The following is a 16,921-nucleotide window of genomic DNA, read 5'->3' on the forward strand; positions in this document are numbered from 1 at the left end:
TCTTTTCTCTAAGACGCTTATTCCATACTGTTTTCTATATCTTGAAATAGTTCTGCATATATTGAGTGCAGATGTATTTATATATGATTATACATTTTGGTGATGTGTATTTACTATGGTACATAAGGAGCGTCTTATGAGCATTATGATCTGTACTGCTATCTACTCACATGCCTGAATCATTCCCCGTCATCGGAGTAGCAGCACATCTCAGAAGACAACAAATTCATGTCTTCCCGTATCTAGACGACTGGCTAATAAAAGCCAAGTCATTCAACAAATGTGTTATACACACTCACCAAACTATCCAAATCTTACACAACTTGGGATTCACAATAAACTATCCCAAAACTCATCTCCAACCCTCTCACATACATCAGTATCTAGGAGCCACCATAAACCCCTCCAAAGCCCTAGCATATCCCAGCCCAGCCAGGATAGCCAATATACAAGCTCTTATCGAAAAATTTCAAACCCAACACTCTCTTCCAGCAAGAGTGTTCATGCAACTCATAGGCATGATGGCGTCATGCATCTTCATTGTGCCTTATGCAAGACTTCAAATGCGTCCCTTGCAAGAATGTCTAGCAGATCAGTGGAACCAGGCTTATGGGCAACTCACAGATCTGGTGTTGGTGGACAGCCACACACATTGCTCTCTCAAATGGACCACTCAACAGAAAGTACTCCATACCTGGAACTGCTAGCAGTGTTCCTAGCACTAAAATCATTCCAACTACATCTCCATAACAAAACTGTCCTCATCCGGACGGACAACATGACAGCCATGTATTACATACAAAAACAAGGAGGCACACATTCTCTCCAGCTGTCCCAGCTCGCACAGAACATTTGGAGATGGGCGATTCCCCAGAACATATACCTACTTGCAGAACACCTTCCAGGGGTTCACAATCAAATTACCGATCTGTTATGTCGTCAAACTCAACAGATCCACGAATGGGAATTACATCCACAAGTCCTACTTCCCTTTTTCCAACAATGGGGCCAACCAGACATAGATCTGTTCGCCACACACAAACGCAAAATGCCCAACCTTCGCCGCCAGGTTTCCCCACCCGAAGTCAAAGGGCAATGCAATATGGATGAACTGGTCAGGCAAATTTGCGTACGCTTTTCCGCCTCTCCCACTCATTCCATTAGTGGTACGCAAGCTAAGGCAACAGTCTCTCAAACTGATCCTAGTAGCTCCCACATGGGCACGCCAGCTGTGGTTCCCAACACTACTGGAACTCTCGCTAGCTCCACATCAAAAACTGCACCTCTCCCCGTCCTTATTAACCCAGAACCATGGATAAATCAGACACCCAGATCCAGGTCAACTGAATCTAGCGATCTGGCTCCTGAGGTCCTAGAGTTCGGTTACCTAAACCTGCCACCAGACTGCATGAATATTATAAGGGAGGCCAGAAGACCTACCACTAGAGCCTGCTATGCTGCAAAATGGAAGATTTGCCATTTATTGCACTAACAATCATATAAACCCGTTGGATGCATCCATCCAAGACATCTTTTGCTACTTACTGCACTTGCAAAGATGTAATTTGGCATTATCATCCATACGTCTCCACCTAGCAGCATTAGCAGCCTACTTACAAAATCGACAACACTTGTCACTATTTAGAGTACCTGCGATCAAAGCCTTCATGGAAGGACTTAAAAGGATTATTCCTCCCAGATTACCACCCTCTCCAGTGTGGAATCTAAACATTGTTCTTACAAGGCTCATGGGCCCCCATTTGAACCTCTGCATAAATGCAAACTCCAGTTCCTCACATGGAAAGTGGCTTTCCTTATCGCTATCACATCCCTCAGAAGGGTAAGTGAAATCCAGACTTTAACCATACAAGAACCATTCTTACAATTACACCGCAACAAAGTGGTTCTTAGAACAAATTCCAAATTCCTTCCAAAAGTCATATCTCCGTTCCATCTTAACCAATCAGTAGAGTTACCAGTGTTCTTCCCAAATCCAGACTCAGTAGCTGAAAGAGCTCTTCATACCTTAGACGTTAAAAGAGCCCTTCTTTACTAAATTAACAGAACCAAATCATTCCGCAAAACAAAACAATTGTTTGTTGCTTTCTCTCCACCACATAAACGCAACCCCATTTCCAAATGTGGGATAGCTAGGTGGATAGTTAAATGTATCCAAAAATGCTACCACAAGGCTAAACGTACACTAACAGTTCCCCCCCTAGAGCGCATTCCACACGCAAAATAGGGGCTTCCATGGCATTCTTAGAAAACATTCCCTTAGAAGATATTTGGAAGGCAGCCACATGGTCTACAATACACACCTTCACTAAACACTATTGTGTTGACTTGCAAGCAAAGCAACAAGCTTCTGTGGGTCAGGCTGTCCTTAAAACTTTGTTCGAGGCATATGAGCTGCAGATTACACACTTTTGCATAGATCGCCATCTGGTGTTGGGCCCGGATGTTTGCAGTTTGTTTTTCCTCTTGGAAAGTCTTTGGAAGTCACAAGGTCGGTGACTCCTCCTTTGGATCGTATTGCGCATGGGCTTCGGCTCCATCCTCAGATTGTTTTTTTCCGCCATCGGGCTCGGATGTGATCCTCGCGATCCGGTTCCGAACAGCTTCCAGTTCGACAATCTACGCGCAATCCTCACCCCAATCGCTGTATTGTTTCGATCACGATCTCTTCAATCAACGCGCCTTCTCATCGACACAAACCTTCGGTTCCAGTCGTCGACGGCGGCCTTCGGGCCTACCCAGGCTCCGGTCCCGGCTCATGGAAAGAACTCCATTTAAAAAGTGCCCTCGATGTGGGTCCAAATTTCCCCACATCGATTGTCATGAGGTATGCAACCTTTGCCTCTCCCCGGAACACGAGGCTCGAGACTGTCCGGCCTGTAAGTCTTTCCGATCCAAAAAGACTATTCGGGACCGAAGAGCCAGAAGGAACATGGCACACTCCTCGACGTCCATTCCAGTCGACAGCTTGTTAAAGAAGACATCGACGATCCGGAACATCATCGTACCGAAGAGGACCTCATCAGCGCTTCCGAGGCCGACGAGTCAGATGTGGAGGACATCACCCCGGCGCAGAGGGTCGTGAGTACCAATCTACCCCCTCCCACACCCGCGCCGACACCCAAAAAGGCTTCGGTCACGCCTTCGCCTCCGGTCCTAGGCAAGACCAAAGACGCTGCTTCACACACCCCACCTTCGGGCCCGGTGAAGAAGCCAAGTAAGCCTCCCGGCGGCTCGGGCTCGAAACACACTTCGGCACCGAAAAAGAAGACTGCCTCCACCTCGACAGCGAGCGCCGCAACGAAACCCTCTGGGTCGAAACCCAGCCCTGCCATCTTAGATGCCGACCAAACCACACAAGGCCACCGGCACCGACACTTCCAAGCCGAAGCACATCTCGGCGCCGACCAAGAGACCGGAGGGTCCCAAGCCGGGTTCTGAACAGCAAACCGGCACGGAAAAACCTAAAAAAATCATCGGCTTAGGCGCCGACGGACCAAATTACCTCACCAGAGTTATTTACACCGGATCCCTTGCAAAAAATTCTTACCAAGGATCTAAAAACTGGACATTTGACGCTCTCTACTAAGAAGAGACATTTGGAGAAGCCTGCAAAGAGTCCTCCAAAGAGGAAGGACTCTGCTACCTCTCCATTCAGAATACCTTCCTCTCCACCTCCACCCTCTCCAACCCCACCTCATCGTTCTCCTACTCCATCTCCAGACGATGATGATCATGGGGACCCATATTAAGATACAGGGGATGTGCCACAAGACCCCACGCCTACAGGATCTCCAGATCCATGGGACGATTACCATATACCAGATATCCCCAACGTCCCACAAGACGATATTTACCCTTCTAGACCATCTCCACCTGAAGATTCCCTAGGGTTTAACCATCTTCTGCAAAGAGCAGCACATTATCATGGGCTGGACATGCATATAATGACCCTGTGGAGGAAGATTTCCTCCTAGACACATTCGATACTACACAGAGGTCCACCTCCATACTGCCCATGCTCAAAGGGGTGGTAAAGCATGTGGCAGAAGTTTTTAAAGACCCAGTTAGAGCCAGGGTCCTTAACCCACGTATCAAAAAGAAGTACAAATCTGCTCCCTCAGATCCCTCTTACATTAGAGGACCAGCGCCACTAGATTCCTTAGTGGTCTCTACGGCACGTAAAAGGGCAAACTCACAGGCGTCAGGCGATGCACCACCACCTGACAAGGAATCAAAACTGCTAGATGCTTCAGGCAAACGCACAGCATCCCAGGCCGCCAACATATGGCGTATAGAAAACACTCAGCCACTGCTGGCCAGATATGACAGGGCTCATTATGACGAATTAGAGAGCATAATGCAACATCTCCCTGAAAAATATAAAAGTAAAGCCAACGAGTTGATTCAAGAAGGTAAAACAATCACAAACACCTCTATACGTTGTGCCCTAGACGCAGCAGACACAGCCTCCAGGGCCATTGACACCAGCGTCCTTCACCGTCGTCATGCTTGGTTAAGGGTATCTGGGTTTAAACCAGAAGTACAAGCCTCTATCCTTAACCATAATTTTGACCAAGAACATCTATTCGGGCCAAAGGTGGATGAGGCCTTAGAAAAGATGAAAAAGGACATGGATACAGCAAACTCCATGGGGGCCTTACAGTCTCACCCGCCCAGACGCTCCTTTCGCCGCTCATCCTTTCGGAGTGCATTCAGAGGCTACGCCTCAGACACAGCGTCCACATCGTACAAGTCCCCTATTCAGACCACCTTTACAAAAAGTTACCAAAGAGGTGGCTACAGGGGTAACAACAACAAGGGCAGAGGCAAAACAAACAACGCCCGTTCTGCCACACCTACTACCCAATGACTTCCCCCTGCTCCCCCCAGACCATTCCACTCCAGTCGGGGGCAGACTCACAAATTTCCTTCATGTCTGGGAGACCATCACCTCAGACAAATGGGTGACCCAAATAATTTGGTCAGGATACTGCCTGGAATTAACATCTACCCCCCCACCCCCACCCCCCCCCCAACCACCCAGGCAACGCCCAATGTCACAAGAACATTCCACATTGCTAAAGCAGGAGGTAATCTCCCTCCTACAAAAACAGGCAATAGAACACGTTCCTGTGAATCAACAAAATTTGGAGGTTTACTCCCTATATTTTCTAATACCAGAAAGGGACGAGACTCTACGACCTATTCTAGATCTCCGGCCCCTAAACGCATACATACACTCAGACCATTTTCACATGGTAACGCTTCAGCAGGTACTTCCGCTCCTCTACCAGAACGACTTTCTCACCACACTGGACTTGAAAGACGCATACTTCCACATTCCAGTACACCATGCTCACAGAAAGTACCTCAGATTTGTAGTGGACGGACAACACTACCAATTCAAAGTGCTCCCGTTCGGAGTCACAACAGCACCACGGGTATTCACCAAGTGCCTAGCGGTGGTGGCGGCACACCTCAGAAGACAGCACATTCACGTCTTCCCATACTTGGACGATTGGCTGATAAAAGCCACTTCATACAACCAATGTGTACACCACACCGCCACCACAATCCAACTACTTCCCCAACTAGGCTTCACGGTGAACCACCAAAAGTCCCAGCTAACACCATCCCACATAAAACAATACCTCGGTGCCACCATAGACACCTCAAAAGCAATAACCTACCCCAATCCGGCCAGGATTGCAAGCATTCAGGCTTTGCGACAAAAATTTGTACTTCAACACTCCCTTCCAGCACAAGTGTTTATGCAACTGATAGGGATTGATGGCCTCTTGCATTTTCATAGTGCCTCACGCAAGACTCCAGATGCGTTCACTCCAAGAGTGCTTAGCGCGCCAATGGAACCAGGCCCAGGGGCAACTGACAGATCTGGTGTTTGTAGACGGTCGCACCCATCACTCTTTGCAGTGGTGGAACACCACAAACCTTTCCAAAGGTCGAACGTTCCTGGACCCGGTTCCCCAAATAATACTAACAACGGACGCATCGCTCTCTGGCTGGGGAGCTCATCTATTACACCTCACAGTGCAGGGCACATGGACGCCGCAACAAAAGTTACTCCATATCAACCATCTGGAGTTACTAGCAATCTTTCTAGCCCTGAAATCCTTTAAACCCCGGATTTCAGGCAAGGCAGTCCTCATTCGCACAGACAACATGACGGCCATGTATTATATTCAAAAACAAGGCGGCACACACACTCCACAGCTCTCTCAATTAGCACAGAGCATATGGAGATGGGCAATTCCCCACAAAATCTTTCTCCTAGCTCAACATGTCCCAGGAGTCCAAAACACCGTGGCAGATCTGCTCAGCAGACAGACACAACAGATCCACGAGTGGGAACTTCACCCACAGGTTCTTCATTGTTATTTCAAATGTGGGGGCATCCACAGATGGACCTCTTCGCCACGCACGAAAACACAAAATGCCCAAGCTTCGCCGCCAGATACCCACACCCATTGTCCAAAGGAAATGCGATATGGATGAACTGGTCAGGCAAATTTGCGTACGCTTTTCCGCCTCTCCCACTCATTCCATTAGTGGTGCGAAAGCTACAACAGCAATCCCTCACACTGATCCTAGTAGCTCCAACGTGCGCCAGACAACCGTGGTACACCACGCTGCTGGAACTCTCGGTAGTACCACACCAAAAGCTACACCTCTCACCATGCCTCCTAACCCAGAACCATGGAGAGATCCGGCACCCGGACCCAGCTCAGCTCAACCTTGCGATCTGGCTCCTGAAATCCTAGAATTCAGGTACCTAAACCTTCCCCCTGACTGTATGAACGTCATCAGAGAAGCTAGACGCCCTACCACTAGAGCCTGCTACGCTGCCAAGTGGAAAAGATTTGTTGTTTATTGCCATAACACCACAATCAATCCTCTAGACGTATCTATACAACACATCATATGCTACTTACTCCACCTACAAAGGTGTAATCTAGCCTATACCTCCATTCGGCTACACCTCGCAGCAATTGTAGCTTACTTACAAAACAGGCAGCACCTATCACTTTTCAGAGTGCCTGCCATTAAAGCCTTCATGGAAGGCCTCAAAAGAATAATTCCCCCCAGAGTACCACCCTCACCTGTGTGGAACTTAAATATCGTGCTCACAAGGCTGATGGGGCCTCCCTTCGAACCTTTGCATAAATGCGAACTGCAATTCCTCACATGGACAACAGCTTTCCTTGTAGCCATCACTTCCCTTAGAAGGGTCAGTGAGATACAAGCACTTACCATACAAGAACCTTTTCTTCAAATGCACCAGAACAAGGTTGTTCTCCGTACCAACCCAAAATTCCTACCTAAAGTCATTTCCCCTTTTCACCTAAACCAATCTGTAGAATTACCAGTATTTTTCTCACAACCTCAGACAGTTGCAGAAAGGGCTCTGCACACGCTAGATGTCAAACGAGCCTTACTTTACTATATCCAAAGAACACGACCTTTCAGAAAGACCAAACAACTATTTGTCTCTCTCCACCTCACAAGGGCAACCCCATCTCAAAATCAGGGATAGCTAGGAGGATTGTAAAATGCATCCAGATTTGCTACCACAAAGCAAAACGAACGCTTTCCGTTCCCCCTAAAGCCCATTCTACACGGAAGATAGGGGCTTCCATGGCTTTTCTAGGGAATATCCCACTAGATGATATCTGCAAAGCAGCTACATGGTCAACACCGCACACTTTCACTAAACACTCTTGTGTAGATGTGCAAACCAAGTAACAAGCTAGTGTGGGCCAGGCTGTACTAAAAGCACTATTTCAAACCACTGCAACAGATACCGGTGGTCGCCGCTAAGGTTGGGAACTGCTATATAGTCTATGCAAAAGTGTGTAATCTGCAGCTCATATGCCTTGAACGGAATATGCTACTTACCAGTATGCATCTGTTCTTGGCATGTAGAGCTGCAGATCTACACACGCCCACCCGCCTCCCGGGCTACCTGTATCTGTTCCAGTCTTATAGATACAACACACATGGGTTTCTTCACTGTTGTTACTACGCTCCATCTTTCCCTGCTGGCGAAAAACAATCTGAGGATGGAGCCGAAGCCCATGCGCAATACGATCCAAAGGAGGAGTCACCGACCTCGTGACTTCCAAAGACTTTCCAAGAGGAAAAACAAACTGCAAACATACGGGCCAAACACCAGATGGCGATCTATGCAAAAGTGTGTAGATCTGCAGCTCTACATGCCAAGAACAGATGCATACTGGTAAGTAGCATATTCCTTCAAACTGCTGCAACCGATACAGGTGACCACCGCTAGGGGAGACACTGCTATATAGTCTATCCTAAGTGTGTGATCTGCAGCTCATATGCCTCGAACGGAATATGCTACTTACCAGTATGCATCTGTTCTTGGCATGTAGAGCTGCAGAGCCACACACGCCCACCCACCTCTCCGGAACCTGTATCTGTTCCAGCATTGTCTTACTTAGACACCACACATGGACATCTCTCTTTTCTTCAAACGCCATCATTTCCCATCATGGCGAAAAACAATCTAAGGATGGAGTTGATGCCCATGCGCACTTTAGTCCAAGGGAGGAGTCCCCTATCTCGTGACCAAAGACGTCTTCCGAAGACAACAACCTGCAAGCATCGGAGCCCAACACCAGATGGCGATCTACTATCCGAAGTGTGTGGCTCTGCAGCTCTACATGCCAAGAACAGATGCATACTGGTAAGTAGCATATTCCTTTCTATCCTTCAGAACTGTCAGTCTTCTGAAAACAGTCCACCTAATGGCAAGACAGATTTCTGGGTTCAATGGCATACTGCATATTCTGGATTTCACATGCCCCTCTTTATCTGAGACCATTGCAGTAATGGCTAGAGGATTAATAGTTCAAATACATAGAATGATGTCTCTTCTCACGCCCAGTCTCTTCATTGATGGTCCGGCCGTCGATCATCTTTGTAACATATATACTTCATCAGAATACGCAACTTAGATAATAGTGAGCAAAGCTTTTCTAACTGATTGAAGTGCACATATGGGCTGTCTGTAGATTCAAGGGACATGGTCCTACCAGGAAAGTTCCTATCGCATTAAAGTTCCAAAGTTAATTCATTCTGCCTTCAAGACTAAATCTGTATCCTATAGGATATTGAACATCCCTAACGAGAGCTTATGGACCTTCTAGAAGTAGCTGAACGTCCATCCTCGAGAGCATCATGTTTGTTCAAATGAATGAAAGATTTTGTGTTTGGCGTATTTAGAAAAACGTAATTGCTGCTTCCTGTCAAGAAGAAGCAGAATTGCCATGTCTTGTTTACCAAGTCCCTTATTGTGTAAACCGGCATTACGATGACTATACACTACTTGAGCAAGCACAATCCAGAATACTGTCCTAGGAAGCGCAGTTGATCTAGAAGTGCATTGTAGCCAGGAACATGAGGGGCCCTGCAGTTGACCAATTGTGCATGCAAAATGATAGTTAATCATTGTGAGAAAGTGGCTCTGTATATACTGTTCCCAAATAGGTACAGTGTGTGTACAGAGTCCACAATCCCCAGAGGTTTGGCAGAGGTTAAAGTTAGATATAACCTTGCTCTCCAAAGTGGTATTTTGGTCGAGCAGTAAGGCAATATCGGAGGACAGTGTAAAGCATTTGTTGTACACACTCAGCAAATGGTCTCACACACTCAAAAACTGAGCTCTAGGCCAATGGTTTATATAAAAAATGTTGTTTTATTTTAGAACCAACAATAGGTATCAAAATATACTTTATCAAAATGAGATGCTTTAGTTAAATACTTTGCAATAGGCAATTGACTTGGAATGCGATAGTTAGTTTGTTGCAATAGGCAACACAATTTCAAACACAATAATACATTGAGCTCAATGGGAATTTTAAGTTCTGTGCAATTGCTTACTTTCAGGATTACTTTTCTAACTCCAGGACTGGATTCTAGATTCAGTCCTGGGACAGTTCTTGGAAACAAGTGAGTAAATTCGTTTTAGTTACTGTTGTGATTTGTAAGCAATATTTTGCTATTTTGAAAGTTGACACTTAGAAACGTTTTCTAATCAAATTACCAATGTTATCCTATGGAAGGAAATTTACTTAGCATGTAAGTGGGGTTATGGTTACTTTTTATAGGTCGGTGTTGGATCCTAGATCCAGCACTAGTATACCACCTGTAAGCAGTTGAGAAACTGCGTATAAGTTATACAGGCGATTTTTAAGGAATATTTATATGTTTGAAAAATCGACACTTAGAAGAAATTTCACAGAAAAACAGTCAATGGTTTCCTATGGGAGAAAATTCAAGTTACGGGTAAAGTATGTTCTCGTTACTTTTGTAATCCAGTGCTGGGCTCCTAGGCTCAGTACTGGGGCATCTATCTAAAACAGGTAAGTAATTACGTTTTCACAGTTGGTACGATTTTTAAAGAATAGACAACAGGGGTCGGAGCACACCGCTTCACCTCTCAGGCAAGGTTCGCCCCTGGCATTCTGGTAAATGCAGTCTCTAGTATCTCGCTTCGTTGAAATATTTTGAAGTGTTTCGCCAAAGTTGGCGCAGATGGTGCTGATCTCTAGACACGTGTTTCTGGTTTGTTAACAGTCATCAGTAGAGATTACAGTCTTACAATTTGGGGTTTGCTGAGTAGGCTGCCAAATATCATATCAGGTCAGGTACCTCTCACTGGCGCGCAGGTGCTTCATCTACGAGCTCGTCCGCTCCATGACTCACGGGAGTACTTTTAAACAGACAACAGGGGTGGGAGCACACGGCTTCACCTCTCAGGCAAGGTTCGCCCCTGGCATTCTGGTAAATGCAGTGTCTAGTATCTCGCTTCGTTGAAATATTTTCAAGTGTTTCGCCAAAGTTGGCGCAGATAATGCTGATCTCTAGACACGTGTTTCTGGTTTGTTAACAGTCATCAGTAGAGATTACAGTCTTACAATTTAAAAGTACTCCCGTGAGTCATGGAGCTGACGAGCTCGTGGATGAAGCACCTGCGCGCCAGTGAGAGGTACCTGACCCGATATGATGTTTGGCAGTCTACTCCGAAAACCCAAAATTGTAAGACTGTAATCTCTACTGATGACGGTTAACAAACCAGAAACACGTGTCTAGAGATCAGCACCATCTGCGCCAACGTTGGCGAAACACTCAAATATTTCACCGAAGCGAGCAACTAGAGACTGCATTTACCAGATTGCCAGGGGCGAACCTTGCCTGAGAGGTGAAGCGGTGTGCTCCCACCCCTGTTGTCCGATTTTTAAAGAATATTTGTAGTTTGCAAAAATCGACACTTAGAAGAAATTTCACAGAAAAACAGTCAATGGTTTCCTATGGGAGACAATTGAGTTAGTGATAAGTACAGTCGTACGTATTTTTCAGGGTCAGTGCTGGGCACCAAGATCCAGCACTGGGATCTTTTCTAATAGCGGGTGAGTATTTCCGTTTTCGTTACTCTGTTGATTTTAGGTGAATATTTTAAATTTTAGAAACTCCACACTTAGAAGAAATTTCAAGGGGAACCAGTCAATGTTACCCTATGGAAGAAAAGTGAGTTATCGGCTTTTGGGTAAGTACTCCACTGGCAGAGTTAAGGTTCTGGGCATAGACTCGGGGGGGTCTCCTAGGGTCAGGTAAGTACAGTTGTTGCACCCTCAGCGGCACAGGGGCAGCCGGGTGCAGAGTGAGTTAGGCCCAATGTTATCCTATGGAAGGTAGGGGGCCCTTGGTTGGTGGTTGTTGACCAGCAGGCCACGCAGTTGTGGGAGCTGGGCTCCTGGTAACTTGCTCAGGGCAAATGGGGAAGTAGATAGGAGTAGAAGTTGCGCTGCCAGGGCCACCCGGGCGGCTGGGTGCAAGGTGCTTTTGACCATTCGGGTGCTCATTGGATTGCTATGGAAAAGCTCAAGGACGAACAAAAGCTGCAAGCTCGGGACGAAGATTCTTCAGGTGCCACCACCACTTCGAGAGGTAAGTCGGGTAGTTGGAGGATAGGTAGGTACCCAGGAGTCGGGCACAGGGGGTCGCAGGGCACCGGGTGTAGGGGTGCCTTTTGATGTCGGGAAATCTTACCCTCTGTTGATCGCGGTTGGGGGGGTCCCTGGTTCTGAGGCTCCGGGCGTCGTCAGGAGCGTCGAGGTGGGTCCTTGTATGCCAGTGCAGTGTAGGTTGTGGGCATGGCACACAGGGATGTGTGCCATGTCGACTCTTGGTTTTGTCTTGTACCCAGACACTCAGCCTGCAAGGGCAGTGTGTTTGTGTTAGGGTACATGACCTCTAAGTGTGGCACAATAAGTGCTGCAGCCCTTAGAGGCCTTCCCTGGTCACAAGGCCCTGGGTACCTAGGGTACCATTTATCAGGGGCTGACATGTGGCCGGGGTTTGCCAATTTGGGTTTTAGGTTTTAGGGAAGAAACATAGGCCATGGGCACCTGATCGGCAGGAGTCCAGGGCACACTCAAAGTACATTCAGCAAAAAGTGGGGGCATACCATGCAAGAAAGATGGCACTTTCTCACAATCATATAAGTAGAATCTTCTCAGAAAACCACGAGTGGGTCCTAAACAGCAACATTCTACACATCTATTGCAACTGGGGCTCTCTTCCAGGGGATCCTCATCAATCATCATAGGCGCTTAATAGTCCCGCTCACATGTGGTGATCCCTGAGTGCACTTAAAATTATGTATGTATGTGTATCTAACTTTATACAACAATACACTGTGTCTCTGCGCGTCTACGTGTTTTCATCCTAAAGGAAGGCCAAAAATGAGCACATTTAATATTTATTTAAAAAAGTAAATTACATAAAAATTAGTCATTGATAGAAAAGTGACCATCGAAAATCTTTAACAACTTTTTTTTTTTTTTAAAGAAAGAGAATGTGACATTGTTAGTTAATAGACTGCAAAGCATAGAAGAGAAAACAGGCACTGTGCCTTTAAGAACCTCACAATATACCCTACACTCCATCATGCCCCCAGAGGTAACAGTTTAGGTCAGGTCAGTTTTTGAGAAAAACAGAGGATACTGTGTGAAGAATTGCTGAAAACTGTAGTACTACTTGTCCGAGGAACTGGGAGGATTGCTTATGACTTTGAGGATTTCTCTGGTAGAGAACTAGTTACAGGTGAGCAACTTTTCCTTCTCCTCCAGGGGATCCTCATCAACAGTCATAAGCGTTGAATTGAACAGCAAGCACATCCTATAAATAAGCAGACAAGAAATACAGAACAGTGCTAGTAATCAAAAATTCCTGAAAGAATCCTTTGAGTAGCCACTCTGGAGTCTGAATCTAGATAATGGTGTCCAGTAAAAGTATGAACAGTCTGAGATGAAATAAAGTGTCTCATGCATTTTATGGTACTATGAAAAAACAGTAAACCTTTGGTTAGTGGACCGAAAGCTCACTCCACTAGGGCTAAATCTTCTACCTATGTAGCAACAGGGGGAATGTATCTGATTGCGATTGAGCCAGTGGCAGACCCCTCTCCTTACTCCCACCCAGTGATGACCGTGGTGATGAATCGATGCTGCTTTAGAAAGATCTAGGAAAAGTGGAGATCAGAGGACTCCAGTCTCCGGCGGAAACTCAACTCCATACTGTTGGAGTTGAGGGCAATCTTTGTGAAAGAGAGATTTGGGTAGATTTGACTGTAGAGCAGATGCAAAGTATGACTAGCCTCATTGGATCTTTGTGTAATCCATATTTTTTATTTTTTCCCTTCCTCAGCATTTAAAAGGGATCAGCTTGCTACTATGTTCAATGCTTAGGCTTATTACTGGGTATTTCATTGAAATCGGAAATAACCCACCCTCCTTCCCAGTGAAGGAATAAAAGTGCTCCTGAATCCTGCAAGTTGGTGGGACAGTTCTGTGCATATGATTTCAATAGGTAGGTCCCCTGAAATGGAACTAGGATTAAAGAAAAGTAACTTGCTTACTGCCGATGTATCAATAAGATCCTTCATAAGGCAGTCTTTGGTGAATTTAGAAGATTTTCTGGAATCTTCAGCTGGTTTGATTAGGATATGAAACACCTTTACTTTTGACGCCAGTGTGTATTGAGCTTGAAGTGAGGAGTATTTCCTATTTTATTTTCCAGATTGAAGATCTGTCTGATGCTGCATTTTCTGCCCTCCATGCGAGGTGTGAAGGAATAGAACGGGCGAGGTGGGTGTCCACATCCAGCATGCCCCCTCAGAGACGAGGGAGCAGGTAAGGTCCTAGACCTTGTATTGTATGATAAAAAACTGTGAATTCCCCCATCAGACTCAGTCACTGGTGACGTGATTCTCGCCGCCAACCCCCCCCCCCCCGAAAAGTTGGATTTCAATCATGGGATGTTCATTAGTATTTAACACTAAATATCTCTTCTAGATACAGTCACAGTGTACCAGATTAAGTGCATTTACATTATAGAAAAAAACAGTGCCTCTCTTACAGATGACATTTTATTTTTAATAGAACTAAGTATGAATACTTTTTGGGGGGCCTAGGGCAGTGATTATTTACTGGGAAGCATCCACAGCTGGTTCGGTCTTTAACCATGTCTTTCCAGGAAACAATATTGTATAAGCAATGTGTTTGGGATCTTGCCACACAGAATACATAGTGTAGTTGAGGCTTGTATTAGGAAGTAATAGACGATGAAACTATAACGCAGAAAATAGGTCTAAGAACTATAGAGCACAAAAACTGAATATGCAAGTAATCCTGCTGTCATGACTTTATTCCAAATGTAGGTTTAGAGCATTATGCACTATCAGTGTAATCCAGATTCAGATGTTGTGTATTATTCTTCCATCTGGTGTTTTGGCTCAGAAAAGCATTTTGTTAAATATTCTTTGGGTTTGGACCATAGATGGTCACTCTTAACTCGAATGGGTAAACTGTAAGACAACAGGGCTCCAAACCTGTATTGATCCTATTTTACACTACCACTGCTAGATTTTTTTTTTTTTCCAAGTACCCCAAAAAGTCAATGGCACTGGAAGATAACATGGCATATATTGAAAAGGCACGCAGAATAAATACCAGCACATCTGTTGGATGAGTCTGTCTGCCAATTTCTCATCTTTGAATACCCCAGACGTCAGTCTGGATCCAGTAAAATCTGATGGATACTTCTAACTGTGTATTCCTCACCTTGTGAATATTCCCCAGGCGTCTGACTGGGTCTGGAAAAATTGTAAAGCAGTACTCTTGTGTGCAAGTAGGTGGCATCTTACAACTCTACACCAACTTCATTCTGCTTCACAGATGGTAAATGGAGCCACCTATAAGTGTAGCCCAGGCACACAGACTTAAATTCCCTTTTTTCGTCACCTTCAGACACGGTTTCAGAGCTCTACTCCTTTAGTTTGACTAGCTGACTGTTACCAGATAAACCCGAAGGCCATATCAGATTGTGAAGCTCAACATCGCAAAACACTGCAAGACTCCACACCATTCCCACCTGAAGTCCAGAGCAAGGTGCTACCCCTACTTGTTTGAAAGTGCCCCTTTTTTGCATGGTCACACCCCACTTTTTACCTGATGTTGATGCTCTTTTGACTAAGTGTACCCTGGGTTCCTACCAACCAGTTCCTGTTCTTTCCCTAAAACTGTACTGTTGCATGCCCAATTGGCAACTCTGGCCACATTTAAGTCCCTTGTAGAAGGTACCATGGGTACCAAGGGCCCTGTGACCAGGGAAGACCTCTAAGGGCTTCAGCACATATTGTGCTGCCCTTAGAGACCCCATACCCTGACTGACACACACACACACACACACTGCCATTTCAGGCTGCGTGTTTTGGTGCAGAACAAAGTGAAGTCTCAACATGGCACACATCCCTGTGTGCCATGCCTACAACCCACTGCCTATGGCGTAGGACCCTCTAGCTGCGTGCACTATGCCACTGGTGGATGAGCCATGTATCTCTACAGTGTTTAAATCCATTCTTACACATTGTAAGTGCAGTAAAGCCATAAAGAGTATATGGTGCTAGAAGTTTATTACAAACTCCGCAGCACCATAATGGCTTTACTGAAAACTGGAAAGTTTGATACCAAACTTCTCAGCACATTAAACCCACACTGATGCCAGTGTGGGATTTAATGCAAAATGCACTCAGAGGGCATCTTAGAGATGCCCCTGAAAAATGACCTAACTCTATTGTCCTGACTGAGTGGCTGCTTTCCAGGTTCCACCACCACACGTTTCTGGACACCCTGGGTCAACAGCCATCTGCTCCTGGGGTCCTGAAACAAAGCAAAGCATGGGCAGAGGTGCCAAGCCTCCTCCCCCAGGATGGGCTGGGTCCACAAAGGTGAAGCTTCAAAGGCTTGCCACCTTTGTGAGCTGACCCAGCAACTGGCCCCCACCAGTTCTCACTCCCACTCTGGGTGGGAGAATCGGTGGGAAGACCAAGATAGGAGGAAAGGTGTGCCCACCTTTGCCAACCCCTCAGGTGGGGGAGGAGAGGCAAAGCACAATTCAGTACCTGCCATTTTGAAGAGGGGATGGGGGGCAGACAAGCAGAGTGAGGCTTATGCCCCCTTCCCACTGGAGGGTGGCATAATAGGGGGTGTACCCACCCCAAGGAAGGGACCCATTGGTCCCAACGTCTACGGACCTGAAACGCCCCTAAATTTCATATTTGGGGGCAACCCCAAACCTTGCCTCCGCAGACAAAAAAAAAGGACCGAAGTGCTTTGCGGAAGGAAGAGGACACCAACTGACTTGGCCCCAGCCCTGCCGGCCTGTCCTAAAATCGACCTGCTCCAGCAGAAGCCTGGTGCGTCCTGCCGCTAGCAGCCCCCCAGAGGACCTGACCTGCTCTGCCTTCACTACAAAAACTGTCTCCCGTGAACACCGGATTTGTTCACCAACAGGC

The 16,921-nt window shown here is 46.2% G+C and overlaps 1 protein-coding gene across 5 annotated transcripts in view; it reads left to right on the plus strand.

The window, feature by feature from the left end:
- KANSL1 (KAT8 regulatory NSL complex subunit 1) overlaps window positions 1–16,921 on the plus strand; it is a 1,694,895-nt gene that overhangs the window by 1,487,444 nt on the left and 190,530 nt on the right. For 3 of the 5 annotated variants that reach the window (XM_085650272.1, XM_085650270.1, XM_085650274.1), the window contains one exon: window positions 14,146–14,258. In XM_085650272.1, coding sequence (XP_085506398.1) covers window positions 14,146–14,258 — 113 coding nt within the window. The remainder of the gene's footprint in view (window positions 1–14,145; window positions 14,259–16,921) is intronic. The other 2 variants (XM_085650273.1, XM_085650275.1) reach the window with 1 other exon arrangement.

Source organism: Triturus cristatus, chromosome 1_1 (genome assembly GCF_964204655.1).
Source record: "Triturus cristatus chromosome 1_1, aTriCri1.1, whole genome shotgun sequence".
NCBI lineage: Eukaryota > Metazoa > Chordata > Amphibia > Caudata > Salamandridae > Triturus > Triturus cristatus.